The following is a 17,771-nucleotide window of genomic DNA, read 5'->3' on the forward strand; positions in this document are numbered from 1 at the left end:
AGCAATAATGAATACAGCAACATAACACGTATTATTGTAAGATGTATTGTATCTTTATTTAAAAATAAAAAAAATACTAAAACAATACTCATGACACTTGGGTGAGAGTGTATTTGAGTCCTGCTTGATTAGTTTTATTGTTTTTTTGGTTCATTTTGATATTTCACAAGAACAGGGTAAGTTGTGCCAATATGCTTCTGGTTGTAGTGGTGACAGACAATATCCACCTCATAGATACTGAAGAACACTTTGACACGCTCATTGGGTGAGACCAGGAAACACAGGGTATAAAGGGCAAACTCAAATTCAGGACTGACACCAACGAAGATGCTGCCTTTGGGTTTAATTCCATTCTTCCAACTGAACTGTAGTGCCAGGATATGCTTGTTCTCGTCAGGCTGTTTTTTAAATAAAAGAGAGAAGAGAGAGACAACAATAAAGACATACAGGCCTACACCCATGGGACAGTCATTCAATAGGTTTGAAAGTTCTCACATCATTTTCAAAGAAATGCCCTGGAAATGTTAACTACCATCTCATCACAGTCACACAACTGATTCAACATGATAATCAAAAGATACATTCATAATTTCAGTATTTTTTAAATCTAACCTGGGGGGAATTTGCGTTCACACTGTAGCCTTTGTAATCAATGTTTCCCAGCTTTTCTTGCAAATACAACTGAATCCAGTTATGAAAGCCGATGACTGTGCGGCCCCCTCTGGTCTCTCCGACAAAGACATGCTCAAACCCTGAGGAGTCTGGTCTGGAGGAACATGGGAGAACATCATGAGGCTGGAACACAGACTACTGATTTTACACCCTCTTTCTGAAGGGATGATATTGGGCAGGTCTAATGGAAGCTCATCCACCACTTGAGTGGTAGTGCACATGAAATTACAGCACAATCTGCACATTAACATACAGTATAAGTGTTAACTACTGAAAATAATAGACTACTCTCCTTCTCCCCCGAGGAATAAACAAAGCTAAGTGCAAATCAAGTCCAAGTCATGCATTGTAATCTTAAATCAAGTCCAAATCATGCATAGTAATCTCAAATTAAGTTCAAATCATGCATAGTAATCTCAAATCAAGTCCAAATCATGCATAGTAATCTAAAATCAAGTTCAAATCATGCATAGTAATCTCAAATCAAGTCGAGTAACAAGTGTTTTTTCCCCAAGTCCCTAGCCTCTAGTTTCATTTGGTAATTTTTTTCCCTAGATATAATGAATATTCTTTTTTATTTCACCTTTATTTAACCAGGTAGGCAAATTGAGAAAAAGTTCTCATTTACAATTGTGACCTGGCCAAGATAAAGCAAAGCAGTTCGACAGATACAACAACACTGAGTTACACATGGAGTAAAACAAACATACAGTCAATAATACAGTAGAAAAATAAGTCTATATACAATGTGAGATAAGGGAGGTAAAGGCAAAAAAGGCCATGGTGGCAAAGTAAATACAATATAGCGAGTAAAACACTGGAATGGTTGATTTGCAGTGGAAGAATGTGCAAAGTAGAGATAGAAATAATGGGGTGCAAAGGAGCAAAATAAATAAATACAGTAGGGAAAGAGGTAGTTGTTTGGGCTAAATTATAGATGGGCTATGTACAGGTGCAGTAATCTGTGAGCTGCTCTGACAGCTGGTGCTTAAAGCTAGTGAGGGAGATAAGTGTTTCCAGTTTCAGAGATTTTTGTAGTTCGTTCCAGTCATTGGCAGCAGAGAACTGGAAGGAGAGGCGGCCAAAGGAAGAATTGGTTTTGGGGGTGACCAGAGAGATGTACCTGCTGGAGCGCGTGCTACAGGTGGGTGATGCTATGGTGACCAGCAAGCTGAGATAAGGGGGGACTTTACCTAGCAGGGTCTTGTAGATGACCTGGAGCCAGTGGGTTTGGTGACGAGTATGGAGTGAGGGCCAGCCAACGAGAACGTACAGGTCGCAGTGGTGGGTAGTATATGGGGCTTTGGTAACAAAACGGATGGCACTGTGATAGATTGCATCTAATTTATTGAGTAGGGTATTGGAGGCTATTTTATAAATCGCCGAAGTCGAGGATTGGTAGGATGGTCAGTTTTACAAGGGTATGTTTGGCAGCATGAGTGAAGGATGCTTTGTTGCGAAATAGGAAGCCAATTCTAGATTTAACTTTGGATTGGAGATGTTTGATGTGAGTCTGGAAGGAGAGTTTACAGTCCAACCAGATATCTAGGTATTTGTAGTTGTCCACATATTCTAAGTCAGAACTGTCCCGAGTAGTGATGTTGGACAAGTGGGCAGGTACAGGCAGCGATCGGTTGAAGAGCATGCATTTAGTTTTACTTGTATTTAAGAGCAATTGGAGGCCACGGAAGGAGAGTTGTATGGCATTGAAGCTTGCCTGGAGGGTTGTTAACACAGTGTCCAAAGAAGGGCCAGAAGTTTACAGAATGGTGTCGTCTGCGTAGAGGTGGATCAGAGACTCACCAGCATGAAGAACGACATAATTGATGTATACAGAGAAGAGAGTTGGTCCAATAATTGAACCCTGTGGCACCCCCATAGAGACTGCCAGAGGCCCGGACAACAGACCCTCCGATTTGACACATTGAACTCTATCAGAGAAGATGAACTAATGTTCAAGTAGCTCTCTTTCATCTACTCATTGAATGAAATAGCGGCCAGCCATTTCCATTTGTCTCATACAGTAAAATAAGATATACAATTCTGACAAAGCGGTACAGAAACAGGCATTTTTAAACAATCCTTTCGAGTCATCAGACTCAAGTCAAAATCTTTCCTGCCAAGTCAAGTCTCAAATAATCAAATGTGTGGCTTGAGTCAGACTCGAGTCCAATCTTGAGCTGCACGTCCACACTCTTTGCCATTTGAATAGACTGGCATAAAGACAAAGGAAAAGAGAGTCTGAGGTGATGATACAGCTTTCTCTAATTGTGAATGGATTATATATTGACTGAGCCTAACCCTAACCACGGAGGAGAAAACATTTAGCAGCATAATGATGAATTATTTGGACATCTGAAAAGTAATAGTTACGTAGAGGAGAGTTCCACCCACTTGCTAGCTCCTCGTCTGGCGTACAGCTCAAACCAGATACGGTAGAGCTGCTTCTTGAATTCTGGTAATCCCTCTGGGGAGAGCTGTTTCTCTACTAGGTACTTATGTGCAATCTAAAAATGAGAGAAACATATGAAGACAATTTCAATCATGGGATGTTGATTGACTCACTTTCGCTGTTGACGTTCCAATTTGGCCATGGTTCTCCCTGTAAATTGATGTCACATACATTTAAAAATAAAAATAAAACTTTTTCTGATCAAATGTATCCGTGATTTGACTTATGTTCCTTTTCATCTGATCAAATAAATACAGTTTTCTTTTTATCGACCTCTCCACCATATGTTTTAACTGGTACCTTCATGGTGGGCGTTCGAAGCATGCAGTCCAGAAACTTGTGGTTTTCTGCTTCCTCCTCTGGGGTTACAATCTCAGGCTCACCCGTATCACTTTCATAGTTATCCAGTAGAGAGATAAAGGCTGGAAGAAGACATTCAGTTTAGTTTAGGGTGTAGCGTGTGTTCTGATCTTGTAAGATCCCAGCAAGCATGACCTCATTGGACCCATGTGGGTATTTGTTGGGCAAGGTGGGCAGGGGCTATCCCACACAAAGCCCAAATCAGCCCAACATGGGCTAGCCCACAACAATCCCAACATGGCCTAGCCCACACCAAGTCCAAACCAGTCCGACACGGGCTATCCTACACCAACCCAGCAAACTAGTGGACACCAGCCCAACATGGGCCACCCCACACTATAACCAACATGGGCTAGCCTACACCAAGCCCACACCAGACCAACACGGGCTAGTCTACACCAAGCCCAGCACAGGCAAGCCCACAACATAATGTAGAAGTAGGGACTCATTAGAATATTTGCAGGCATGGTGTACAAATACCCCATTTCATGTTGTTAAGTAAAAAATAATATGGCTGGTGGAAAAAAGATAAGGATTGGACTACCTGTGTATCCACTCCCACTGAAGTCAGTACACATCCTGTTGTATCATGTTCAATCCGCGGTGACCCATCATTTAGGTAGGGCTGAGCCCCACCTGTTTTGTTGCCAGTTTTGCATGTTATTTTGGTATTAGTACGTGTCACATATCAGTTTGTAAACAATATTTAAAAAATACATAATTGAGTTAATAAAGCTGCATACAAACATGGTCTCTTTTTTGATTTCTTGAGTAAGGCAGATAAAAAATGCAGGTGTTTGAGCCGAGCTCAGTGCTTTCTGTGGTTGTAGGGCAGCCAGCGGATAATACAGGCCATAGAGGTTGGTAATGTTCTCTAGTTACACCATAATTGGCATCACTGCAAAAATCTACAGGGGAGAGCTCGAAAATTCAAGCCCCTTGGGTGCTGCATAGATTTACATTAGAAGTGCCCATCCAAGAAGGCTTAAGGCCATTTGCATCAGATAAAATGATGTCAGCTCACGTTATATCTACCGGTAGCTTTGATTGGACTGATCATGTCAACATCATACCTTCAAAATCTTAGCTAGCAAGCTAGCTAGCAAGCAGTCATCGTCATGAATCAAGTTGACAATCTACTGGCAAATTCTTCAATCCTTGTCATATGAAGAGAAATTATACATATATCGTATCGGTGCTCATCGGCCATTGGAAATAAACATTATACAACAAGTCAGAAATTGCAAATCCAACATTGAGTGTTTTGGAAGGAATCGGTGGCTAACTGCAAGCGTTGCAAAGCAATCACTAGCCTTCTATTCAGTGGAGAGGGTTTGTGGTCCAAGTCTGGGTTTAAGGGTCTCTTTTCCAAGCTTAAAAGGATAAACATTCACATTCAACACCATGGGCCAGAAAATGTTGAATACAGTAGACATGCTGTTAATCCAGGTGACTTCTACCGCGTCCAAAACAACTGGAAACTCAGAAATATCGGACTTCAGTGAGTTCAAGACAACTGGAAACTCTGAAAAAAACTAGCTCTGACTGGTGAAATATGTTTTGAACAATCAGAAGCATTTCAAGGTCCTGGAGTGGCCTGGCCAGTCTCCAGATCTCTACCCCATAGAAAATCTTTGGAGGGAGTTGAAAGTCCATGTTGTCCAGCAACAGCCCCAAAACATCACTGCTCTAGAGTAAATCTGCATGGAGGAATGGGCCAAAATACCAGCAACAGTGTGTGAAAACCTTGTGAAGACTTACAGAAAACGTTTGACCTCGGTCATTGCCAACAAAGGGTATACAACAAAGTATTGAGATAAACTTTTGTTATTGACCAAATACTTATTTTCCACCATAATTTGCAAATAAATTCATTTAAAATCCTACAATGTGATTTTCTGGATTTTTTTTTTTTTGCATTTTGTCTGTCATAGTTGAAGTGTACCTACGATGAAAATGACAGGCCTCTCTCATCTTTTTAAGTGAGAGAACTTTCACAATTGGTGGCTGACTAAATACTTTTTTTGCCCCGCTGTATACTGTAGCTAAGAAAGTAATACTAGGTGTATGTTGTGTAGTAAACTGTTAGTGGCCCATGTGCCTCACCCTAATAATGTTGTCCCTTTCCCCCTCATAACTTTGCCTACTGTTCTGACTTGGTGTTGCACGTGTAGCCTATTTTAGAGAAATATCATAATTGAATATTGTAAGAGCTTTCATTGTTTGCTTATATGTCCCCTTTATTTATCCTATGCAGTAAACAAGGCAAAACTAACTGTTTCGCTGCCAGACAAGGCTATGCCAATAGCCAGGTGTAGCAGTGGTAAGGATTCACTCCTTGGTATTGGAAAGAAAGCTCTGCTGTTGGGACAGGTTTATGTAGGCCCTAACAGTTTGTGGGCACCGCTTGTCACTGTTATAGTGCAATTAATGTATTGTTTAGTGTTGTGGCTTTGCTGGCATGCAGTAAAAAAAAATTGAGTTTGCTTCACCAAGATTTTCATGCTAAAATCACCACTTTGTTCAATTACACTCCTACTCCTGCTACTCTCTGCTTATGTAATACATTGCAAATATGGCAGAATTTCAAAAGGAAAATAATGATAACACACAGGAAACTGCATGGTTGAAGGCAAAAGTTGATCCCAAAGCTCTAACCCTCACACGTCAGGCCCTTACCTAAGAAAGACTCCTTTTTGAAAATGCGCTCATCGACAAATGAGAACAGAGGATATCCGGCTCCATCATTGTCATCATTCATGTCATCATTCATGTCAGCATTCACAGGCCCAGCTTTCCCCTGCACAAAGCACAGCAGAGGAGGAAGAGCAAATCAGTTACATACAGTATTCCAAATGTCTAAGCACTCCCACCAATGATCGAGTAATAAATATATATATATTTTACATTGTAACCCCTTGATGGAAAAGAAACATGACCCAGTGCCCTATAAAGCTGCAACTCCGGTGTTTTGTTTATGAGAGGCAGGAAATTCTAACAACAGCAGCATGTTTTCACTTGACTTGCATTCTCTCTCTCTGTCTGTCTGTGGCAGCTCTCTGTCTGTGGCACAGTGTCTAACATGCTATTGTGTCCTTCAGAAAGACACCACAGAGCAACAATCTAGAGCATTTTAGAGGTCTAGATTTGTTCAATGTGCTCTGACCTTCCTCATCAAACAATGCTCGTGGCCTCAGGATGTTGTGCAAAAACATCCATTAGTTCATTTGGAGTAAAACGCCTCTGTACAATTTGTCACGGGAATGATGTGTATATATATATATAAATATATATATAATATATATATATAATATATATATATATATATATATATATATTTAAACATCCACATATAGTAGTGCCATTTGGATCGTTTTCAGTTTTGCTACCTGCAGAGAGATCCGGTAGTCTGTCCCTGGTTTCAGTCTGTTGACATCTTTATCCCATATATCTTGCACCATGGCTGATAGCTCTCGGTCAGCTTCAATCATGATGTGACTGGTTGGTCCCTCTGTACTCTGCAGGCTACAGCAGACTGGGTCAGGTTCCTCTGGTGTGAAGAAATATCACATCATGTACAGTGACTCCTATGCTTACATTGCTATACAACTCTGAATGGTGTTCGTCAATCCTGCATTCCAACATCTGTACATTATACATCTTCTCAATGTATGAATTACACATAGGCCTACTAAGTGTGGTAAATATCCTAATCTTTTTTTTATACCCTCCATAAAATTGAATTAACACATTTATTGGTCAATCAAGTTATCACAGAGAAAAATAATTCTGTGTTCATCAAGGTAAACAGATTAAGTGTATGACAATTAACTAAATAATACATTTCCAGACATGTTATCACTGAATAATTCAGTGAACTGATCATCAACACACCAAATAAAGGGCCAATTTCAAGCTAAAATGATTACATCAACAGTTTTAGTTCAACGTTCAGGTTTTGATTGACACTATCATCTAATCAATATCTCGCCATCGACGCAAGCTACTCATCCTATATTACTGACCTTGTTCAGCTTTGGCCTGCTCACCGGCGTATAAAGAGAAGTGGTCAGTGGGTTTGGGGCAGCTCAGGGGATTCAGTCCTGTGGCCGAATTTGTGCGTGTGGAACTGGCCCGCTTGAAAGCACAAATCTTTACTAACATGCTGGGGGGGCGCTCCTATACCACGAGGCATGACAGGGGCCATTTTAAAGGGTTATCCACTGTCAGCAACTTTAGCCAAAGGGATTCAACTGTGTTGTACTGATGGCTTTTGAATCACTTGCTACAACATGGACTCTCTTTGTTTCTTTAGTACTGCTTTGTTCTTCTCCTGTCTCTGTGTCCTGTCCCTCCATCACCCTGTCCCCTTCCCAAGTGGAAACACATGGTAATAGTGTGTATAAATAAGATCAACTATTGTGTGTAATATATAAGGTCCCTTGATAGGTATGGAGACCAGGGAAGCTGTGTTCCTGCTGAAGGGCGGATTAAAGGGGCCAGTTGAATCAAAGACAACAGTTACATTGTAGTCTGTGTCTGTAATATCATGACACACAGTTACAACAATGCTCTCAATTCTCAAACATTTTGTAGATGAGTGGCATAAATCCAAAACATGTTTTAATACACATCTGTTAAACTCATGACAGGAAATTTAAATATGTTTGCATTCTAAAATCGAAGGTTGACTTCAATAAAAGAAAGGCTGATTAAGTGATCAGGGTTTAATCGAAGTCAGAACATTTTTATTTATTTTTATTTTACCTTTATTTTACTAGGCAAGTCAGTTAAGAACAAATTCTTATTTTCAATGACGGCCTAGGAACAGTGGGTTAACTGCCTGTTCAGGGGCAGAATGACAGATTTGTACCTTGTCAGCTCGGGGATTTGAACTTGCAACCTTTCGGTTACTAGTCCAACGTTCTAACCACTAGGCTACCTTGCCGCCCCATTTGATTTCATAATGTAACCATAATCAGCAACATGTCTAACACCTCATGTTAGTTCAGTAATTTTGGACCAACAATCATTCTTGGTTTCCTCTGCCACCTGTTTGACTCAGCAATGCCTTCTGTGTTAAAGACAATGACAGCACAGCCCTTGCACACGCTTGTGGAAGGAAAAGGCATTGTATGTTCTCGTTGGAAAGGTTGCGTCCTTCGGAAGGGTCTCATCTCATCACTAACTCAGCAGTCAGCTTTTCAGCAAAGCCAACAGTGAACTTACAAGGGAGGCAATATAACTAAAAAGAGTAAGTACTTTGATTAAAACAATGCCAAAAGGCAGAATTTCTACCAGCAGATGAGTGCGACTATGGGACAAGATATAAGGAACTATAATTGCATGCAGCGGTATCAAGGTACAATCACTTTTGCAAGTATAGGAATGGAAGTGATTCTGTTTTCACATGTTCACTCTTAATACAGTGTGACAAAATAAACAAGGGAGTACATTTCTGAGTAACTTCATATAACATGTATTGAGAAAAGGAACACATGAAGAATGTCCTAAAACCCCCAACATGGGAATGAGCACTAAAACCAAATGGTTATTTATGTATGTTTATGGTTATTACAACACTTTTTAAATTCAGGACTACTGCAAATATCAAAGACTGTCCCCCTTCAACATTAACAGATTAAAGTGAAAGCACAATATAACTATTTTGAGAGCAGGACATGTATTTTGAATGTGATTTACATTGATGTCCATTTCCAAATTAGCCTCACTTTCTGAAAAGTTTCAATGAAGATCATAATGTGAGTAGGTAGTAACTAGCAAATGTCAGGGTGGTTACGGACATATCCTTTGTACTGAAAGAATGCAATATTTAACCTAATCAACAGTGTGCGTCAGAGGAGGCTGGTGGGAGGAGCAATAGGAGGACGGGCACATCGTAATAGCTGGAATGGAGTAAATGGAATTGTATGAAACATATGGAAACCATGTATCAACCCATGTTGTATTAATTCCATTCCAGCCATTACAATGAGCCCATAATCCTATAACCCCTCCCACCAGCCTCCTCCTGAGTGTGTCCCATTCAAACAAATCATGTTACATGATAAATAAAGTGTACCTTTTGGTGAAAAAGGAACAAAAACATACAAAAAAGGACAATAGTGTGTCTAAAAATCATTTCTTGGTGGCCATTGGATGAATGTCACATTTGGCAAAGCTTTATTCACCCCTTTTTTTTTCTTCTTTTTTTTTTTACATTAAGCTGTGAGCTCATGGTTTGGATGGTATCCGGGTATACAGAGAGTTAACTCATCATGATTAAAGTGGTTCTAAAGGACAGACATTAAATTGTACAAACATTATCCCAAAATGTTGTCCTCTGTTCTTGATTGAAAGATTTCAACCCCGGATCCCTGAATTTCCTTTTCATATTGAGATTGATAAAACACACCAATGTTATCTGTTCAAATCATCTAAACACACTGTAACCCATTTGTTTTTGGTACACTCGCTCACACTCTCTTCACGAGTATTCTTTCAGAAAAATACTGGCCCTGAGTATTTGACTGCTGTTTGGAATAAGGTAATGTGCCTACTTCTAACTGGAATTGCTCTCCGCTAGCCATTCAACCATCAGAAATGACTGATATATTTTGGGTAAGTAAATGCCTGATCAATGATGGTGAGAAATTGTATTGGCTAAATCCATGGGCGGTTAAAGTGCATACAAATGAAGCACGCATGGGAGGTATTGCACATCAGTCCTCTTCATCACTCCAAAAGGCATCATCTTCATCAATATCCACACCCTGGAACAGCCTATAAAATAACAACAAAGAAACACAAGATATTAGTCATTTTTACTCATTAATTAAGAAGACAATAAAAAAAAAGGTTAGATAGACATTCTATGGGGCCGATTCAGACTTTGGAGATGTACGCCTTTCGTACGCACTTCAGTAGTTGGTATTTAGAATGACCTTATGGAGGTGCATAACGAGGTTTGCGGGCGTGGTTCCCTTGCGCGCACTAAATACCTTTAATTCAACCCCAGAAAACACAATTTGTTCAGTGAGTTTTTGTTCAATTCGTTTCTGTTAATGTATCTAAAGCAATCCCTTTAAATACGGTGTTCATTTAATTTGATTGGCCCAAGACTTGAATGTATGGAGAACGCGGTCAGAATATACAAAGATAGCCATGAAAACATATGCACATTTGTCTCCGTTTCAGAACCCATGGATAGATTTAAAAACAACAACAAAAATATTACATAAGTGCTCCCGAGTGGCGCAGCGGTCTAAGGCGTCACAACAGTCCCTGGTTCGATTACAGGCTGTATCACATTCGGCCGTGATAGGCAGTCCCATAGGGCGGTGCACAATTGGAAAGAGAAAGGGGGATACCTAGTCAGTTGTACAGCTGAATGCATTCAAATGAAATGTGTCTTCCGCACTTAACCCAACCCCTCTGAATCAGAGAGTTGCAGGGGGCTGCCATAATCGACATCCATGTCTTCGGCGCCCGGGGAACAGTGGGTTAACTGTCAGCTCAGGGATTCGATCTAGCAAGCTTTCGGTTACTGGTCCAATGCTCTAACCACTAGGCTACCTGCCCCAGCGTGCGTCGTCAGGGTTTGGCCCGGGGGAAGGCAGTCATTGTAAATAAGAATTTGTTCTTAACTGACATTCCTAGTTAAATAAAAAATATATACATATGGATTTGGAGTCACGAGAGTGCGATGAGCCAAGTAAAGCCCCCCCCCTGATCACAGCCAGTTGTGATACAGCCTGGGATCGAACCCGGGTCTGTAGTGACGCCTCAAGGACTGCAATGCAGTGCCTTAGGGCGCTGCACCACTCCTTTTCCGCACGAACAAAAAAAAGGTGGTTTGATTCATTCTGAAAATTGACACATTAAGTTCATCAATGGTAACGTTGGAAGTAGTGTTGCCTACAATATAATTATAATATGTAGAATAGTGTAAAAATATATACCCTTGTTGCCTGCACTGATCATGGAACTGTGTATTGGAAAAAATTAAGTAGATGCTTTTTCCACCTGGAACCGGCAGGTTAACTCAACTGAATTCACAGTTTCCTCGTGCATAAAAAAGTGGTGGAAATATTAGGGAATTAAGTCGAGGTTAGAATAGGATGCATCTGTAGACACACCTCTGCCACACCTGTTTCTTTGATCTCCACCCGAAACGCTTACCTTGCTGGCACTGGTAATTTCCCCATGCTTAAATTCAAGTTCAGAATATGCATAGAGAGAAAAGTGAAATTTAAATTGATGCATATGTAACTCGCGTCTGAATTCCCCCCCTTTGTGCATAATCCTTCCGTATCCTACACCTCAAAAGGACACAGAGCCAATTGTCAGACATAGCAAAGCCACTCACTGGTTGAAGCAAGGCGAGGAGGGGTTGTTGAAGTGGCTGTAGGGGTTGACACGTGTGAGCTGGCCCAGACACAGCCAGCAGAAGTACTGCTTACACGAGGTGCAAGTCATCTTGTTGCAGCCATCAACCTTCTACACATAAAGACAGAACAGAGAAGATGATAGATTAAAATCATGTAGGAGCAGCAAAACATATGCATACTAACTAGTTATAAAGCTGTGTAGTGCCGAGAGCAACATACCTGTATATTAGTGCCACAGCGAGGGCAGCCTTTACAGTTCTCATTAAGCCAATCCCTGCTGAAGGATTCCTCCACAGCACGCTGGATGACCCGCTTCCCAAAGCGCTGCTCCATGAACTTCTTCCCCTCAGCACTGGCAGATATATACTCATCCCGCAGGCCTCGCAGCTCATCTACAAGGCAGGAGGTAGAGACCATTACTTGTCAGGTAATATACTATAGAAACTATGTAATACAATGTAAACTATTTCCTTTACCTGCTGTGACCTTGCAGTGGGACAGGCCGTGGTATCCCCGTTTGCAGAGGGTGCAGAAGGCGTACTGGCAGGCAGGGCAAATGCCCATGGTGGTGTCTGGCTCCACCATCACAGCCTGGCAGCAGGACTGGCGAGGGCAGTACACCACGTCAGCCATCAGATCCAGGCTGGACTGAAGCAGAAGGCGGTCATAACGCGCAAACAACTCCTCCCCGACAAGGAGCTTGACCTATAAAAGGGGCAGTGCATTAGTCAGTGCTCATAAGATTGTCACAAGAGCTCATTAATGTCACAAGAGTCAAAGTTACCTGTGAGGGTGTAGCCAAGGAGGTGCACTTGGGCTCGGGGCAGTTAAGGCACTGAACGTTGCCGTCGCGGATCTGAATCTGGAAGTATTCCGTCATGCAGGTCTTGCAGTACACATGCTGGCATTCCTTAAAGCACAGGCAGCCCGAGCCCAGCTTCTCCATGAAGCAGATACCACAGCAGAACGCCTTGGCGTCAAACACCTTCTGCCGCTGAGCTTCATCAAAGTCCAGGAGCTGAGGTAGGATATCAGTACGGGGGTCAACCACCAGGATAGCACGGGGGTCCAGCTCCAGCAGGGGCTCCAGTTTATCCTTCTCCCCGGTAAGACTCCCCGCCCGCTTCACACCAGCCTCACTCCTCTTCCATTCCACCGGAGCGTTGCCCCCCTTGACCACCTCCAGGGGAGACTTGACGTCGAGGAAGGCAAAGGCCTCCTCTTTAAGGAACTGGATCCATGTGAAGAGAACAACACAGCCCTGGTTCTCCTCACACAGCCCATCCAGGCGCTTGCATAGAGAAGTCATCTGAGGGGGAGAAAGAGAAGGGTTGGTGAGGAGCCTGTAGACCCAACGTTGAATTCTACATCGGGCATGAGTGAGAGTTTGGATCAGGAAGGTTTCCTCTCACGATGTCTACAAACCAGAATGTTGAATAAAATTATATTTTAACTTACTTTACCTGTTGTCTGTGCGGTTGGTCCTTTTGCAGGTAGGAATGTGAGAATATATCCACAGGAAAGTATAATTATATAAACTTTTCAAAGCACTGGTAAGTGCTTTTCGATTTTTATCACCTGAAGCATGCATAGAAGCATGTAAATACGTACACGAGCTTGGCAAGTATGCATGCATCTCGTGCGCATGCTTCACATAATAGAAACCTGAATGTACTACCAGCGCCTTGAAAAGTTGATGCAATCATACTTTCCCTGAAGATATATTGTCTGACTTTACTACCTTCAACAGGTAAAGTAAGTTAAAATATAATTAGATTCAACATTCTGGCTTGTAGAGGTCATGTGAGGGACATCGTTCCTTATCCAAAACACTAATTTATGCCCAACGTAGAATTCAATGAAATTCAAAGTTGGGTTTCCATGCTAGAGGACAAGGGGAATATTGTTGAAACATGTTATGTGATTTCTTGTCATGTTGATGGGTCTACCTCACCTGGTCCCTTGACAGCCATTTGGAACTTAGTGTATAGACCGGAGATGAGGAAGAAGGGTAGTCAGCAGGAAGTTCAAAGTTAAGCACCAGAGGAGGTAGGAAAGATATGTCATATTCGGTCTGCTTGTTTCCTGCCAGAAACATACAACACATTTGATTGTTCAGGTTTTAATGCTGATTGACAGTTGATTCATTTTAAAGGGACACTCAGTATTAATGGAGAGGAAGGTAAACAGCCTTACCGTCGACTATCAACTTGAAACTAGGAGGAAGTTCAAGGCATAGTTGTATCTCACCGCCCTGTGCAGATTTGGCTCTGTGAAACTCCTCTTCATCGTAAATACTCGCTAGAGCAAGCAACTCATCCTCCTGGGCTTCCTGGTCCTCCGACATTTACATTCCTGTGCGGCAACAATAGTAAAACATGTGAGGCTCTGCGTGATAGGCAATCTCATTTTGATTGGTAGTATATTGGCAATGTTTTTGCCAAATAGCTAGCTAAGTATTGCTTCAATAATACAGAGAAGTATAGCACCAACAAATGAACTCAGCATTACAGATAAAGTGAGAGGTAACAAGGTTAAATAAACGAGCTCTTACAACGTTTCGGGATAGAGCAGCATCATTATAATAATAATACATGGGTATTAGGTAAGTTAGCTAGCTAGCAGGCTGATTAGAGTCGTCTAACGTTAGCTAGCTAACAGTTACCTAGCTAACGTTTTTTGGTTTCAACTAGAGAACCAGTCTAAAGTGACTATGTAACAAATCTAGCTAGGCCCTGATCTCAAGGGCTGACGACGTTAACGTAACGTTAGCTAACTTTAGCTAAGTGCCTCTTTAATAATAATATATCTATCACGACTAATCAGTCACTGGCCGAGATATATAAAATGACTATCACAACTAGCTATCATTTTCTTAGATCATGTTGTGTTATTTACCTTTTACTTCAGCCACCACAAATTACGTTTTGGTTTTCACTAGTTAACACAGCCACAAAGTCATAAACTCCGCCTATTTCTACAATTTATCTTCTTAAAATTTAAACGAAACCTTAACCACACTGCTAACATTTTTGTTTTCATAAATGTTTACAATATTTGTCTTTGTGGCTGGGTTATCTAGAGGAAACCCCGTTTTTGGATGGCCACTGAGGTTTAACGAAGAAAACATATTTTGTATTAACATCAATACAGGAAGTACATGTGGGAACACAAGTATATATAAATAATATACATTACACAAGGACCTTAAGGGACATACATACACTTGAAATTCGAACAGCTTTTTTGTTAGTAGAGTATTTAATTGTCTTAAAGTGTCTTACAGTTCAATTTATTTTTGTAAGGTAAGAAAACGTGGTATCTTGTTTGTAAATTTACATTTGTGAATATGAAATTTGTCCAACAGAATAATGAAATGAATTACATAAAAATGTTTCAGCTTTTTTTCTATTGTAGGTAAAGAATCCAAGCAGTAGATCACAGGAGATGGAAAACTCAATTGGAATCGTATTAACGCTCATTGCGTACGTTGTCGACGTGTCGTCAAAGGACCGCGGGGTGCATTCTGGGCGATACTGGAACAAGGAGCGCTGTCAAGGAGTGAATGGGAATCAATTGGTATGGGGTCAATTTCACGCCATATGTATTGAATTCAAAATAAAATAAATCGTGAACATGAAAATAAAGCTGAGAATGTAAATATTATATTTTCGAGGACGGGTGAAATAATGGATGTTGAACTCAAAAAAGCAAATAATTGAAGGCAAAATGTATAGAATTGTAAACAAAAATAAAACTTCAAAAGCAAAAACAAAAAACTCGTAAGCAAATAATTTTAAAGCGAGAGAAAAACACTATGACAATTGATTTTAAAAAATATTTGAAAACGAATGCAAAAATCGTTTTCGGTTCAACTTTCCCAGCAACCAATCCTATTGAATACATTTTGCCTATGCTATTTTTAAAATTATATAAATATATATAAATATATTCTATTTTTTTAAATTAACAACAAATCAATACAGTAAGTACATGTGGGAACACAAGTATGGCAGCCCTGAAGGTTCCTCTCCCGCTCATTTCAGAAGCGATGAGGCCGACTACAGTGTCAGCATTGGACTGGAGAAGGATAAATGAAATGTATAAATAAATCTGACTCATACAACACAACTAGTAATAAAACATTAATTAACTGCAATCTTCCCCCAGGGACAGACTCTTGCAGAGATTTGTCTGCTTCTGACAGATTTCCAGGAAGCCGTAGACTGAATAAAAGGTTTTCAGGCCTTTGTATTCTTGCCTGGTGTTCTAGAAGAAGGGTTCATTTTTCTTTTTTCAATGGCAGCCTGCCTCCAGAAGAGGTTCAGAAAGGACCTTCAAGCAAAAGTGAGAATTCACATTGATAAGGCTATGTTTGAGTTTATTTAATTTAAGAATTGTAATGAGAAACGGTGTAGTGAGGTGGAAGAGGCATACAAGATAGGGTGTCACTATCAGAAAGAGAGAGATTTAAGTGTGTATCACTATGTATCAGAGAGAGCATGTCTATTAATCTTATTTTGTGTCTGCAAATGTGTAAAGTACCAAAATAACAATGTTGCATGTGTAACATGTGAAAAAAGTGTGAGTGCGTGAGACATGATGAGAAAAGTAATGCATCATTTACAGATTGGCTGAATTTATTAATCATCAAAATAGGGTAGACCCTATGATGGGTTGAGTATAGACAGCAAAAGTACACATTTCCTGTATTCTAGGACCATTGATATGCACCTGGCCATCCTGGTTACTGGAGGAATGCAGCTATCTCTGGGTTTGTCCCTGCACCTCTGTCAGCTGATGATGCCCCTGAACCATGCAATTGATGTACCTGTGCTTGCTGATGCAGTGGCACTGGACTCTGACACTTATTCATAGTCTGGGTCAGCACAGAGATGAGGCCAAAACCACCTCTGAATACTCTGCTGTGAACATCAGCTGGATATATGGGGAAATGCATGACCATACTTGACCAAATTGGAATGTCTCTAGCTTAAATAGCCAGCTAGTCCAGAACATTTTTCTAAGGGTAATTCAGATATGACTAGTTTGAAAGTATGCTTTCTGTAAACCAAGTAGCTGTCCGTAAAGGGCGAAATGTGATTTCAATCTCATGATTTTAGTGTCGTCATGGTGGATACATTTAACGTTACCTAGCTAGCTAACTGGATACATTAGTGATGGGTCTAAAATCAAAATGGCTTATTTCGAAGTGACCTGGTTTAATAAAAACATGGACAACCCTATGGCTGGCAGTGGCTAACTACAGGCTGGCAACGACTTTAAATAATTTAATAGAGTTTTGATGTCTTATGTTAGTTTACATTTCTATTTTGATTTCAACATCCATTATTTCACCCGTCCTCGAAAATGTGTTTACATTCTCAACTTTTCATGTTCACGATTTATTTTATTTGGAATTTTGTACATATGGCGTGAAAATGACTCCATAAATTGGGCGCTAGCTCCAAAAAAACAACTTCGTCAACAAGAACAATAATACAAATATATTCCGAGATAGATAAGTTGTTCTCTGTAATATCGTATAGTTTTGGAATCGTGACATTGGGTACTTTAGAGGAAAATAGGCAGGTTTCTTGACTCATACTCTTGACTTTTAAAAGGGACTGCATAACGATTACTTTAGCAGCTGCATGCCAACGTGGACGCGATTGGTCGACAGTCTACTGCGTGTGTGAGGTGTAAACACGTTCTCCATTAATTTCCCAAGGGTATTCCTATCTCATTTAATGTAATATATCTAGCTCTATGCCGCATTCAAAACAACTAGGAAATGTCCGACTTACGAATTCAGTACATTCTAAACTGGGAAAATCGTTTTGAACGGTCATCCAACTTGTAAATTTGGGCATCTTTCTAGAGCTCCGACTTTCTGA

At 40.6% G+C, this 17,771-nt stretch overlaps 2 protein-coding genes across 2 annotated transcripts; both read right to left on the reverse strand.

The window, feature by feature from the left end:
* Positions 1 to 37: 37 nt before the first annotated feature.
* Positions 38 to 7,666, reverse strand: endou2 (endonuclease, polyU-specific 2). The gene is made up of 7 exons (XM_046306478.1): positions 7,510 to 7,666; positions 6,874 to 7,034; positions 6,164 to 6,284; positions 3,425 to 3,546; positions 3,067 to 3,179; positions 613 to 766; positions 38 to 398 (listed from the first exon to the last, which is right to left on the reverse strand). The coding sequence occupies exons 1-7, from the start codon at positions 7,646 to 7,648 to the stop codon at positions 135 to 137; spliced, it is 1,074 nt and encodes a 357-aa protein (XP_046162434.1). The 5' UTR covers positions 7,649 to 7,666; the 3' UTR covers positions 38 to 134.
* A 1,281-nt stretch (positions 7,667 to 8,947) lies between these two features.
* rnf14 (ring finger protein 14) lies at positions 8,948 to 14,926 on the reverse strand. Its single transcript, XM_046306477.1, has 8 exons — positions 14,773 to 14,926; positions 14,071 to 14,229; positions 13,829 to 13,959; positions 12,659 to 13,183; positions 12,351 to 12,579; positions 12,094 to 12,266; positions 11,853 to 11,983; positions 8,948 to 10,267 (listed from the first exon to the last, which is right to left on the reverse strand). The coding sequence occupies exons 2-8, from the start codon at positions 14,219 to 14,221 to the stop codon at positions 10,207 to 10,209; spliced, it is 1,401 nt and encodes a 466-aa protein (XP_046162433.1). The 5' UTR covers positions 14,222 to 14,229; positions 14,773 to 14,926; the 3' UTR covers positions 8,948 to 10,206.
* Between the last annotated feature and the right edge of the window lie 2,845 nt (positions 14,927 to 17,771).

The sequence above is a fragment of the Oncorhynchus gorbuscha genome, linkage group LG16 (assembly GCF_021184085.1).
Source record: "Oncorhynchus gorbuscha isolate QuinsamMale2020 ecotype Even-year linkage group LG16, OgorEven_v1.0, whole genome shotgun sequence".
Lineage (NCBI taxonomy): Eukaryota > Metazoa > Chordata > Actinopteri > Salmoniformes > Salmonidae > Oncorhynchus > Oncorhynchus gorbuscha.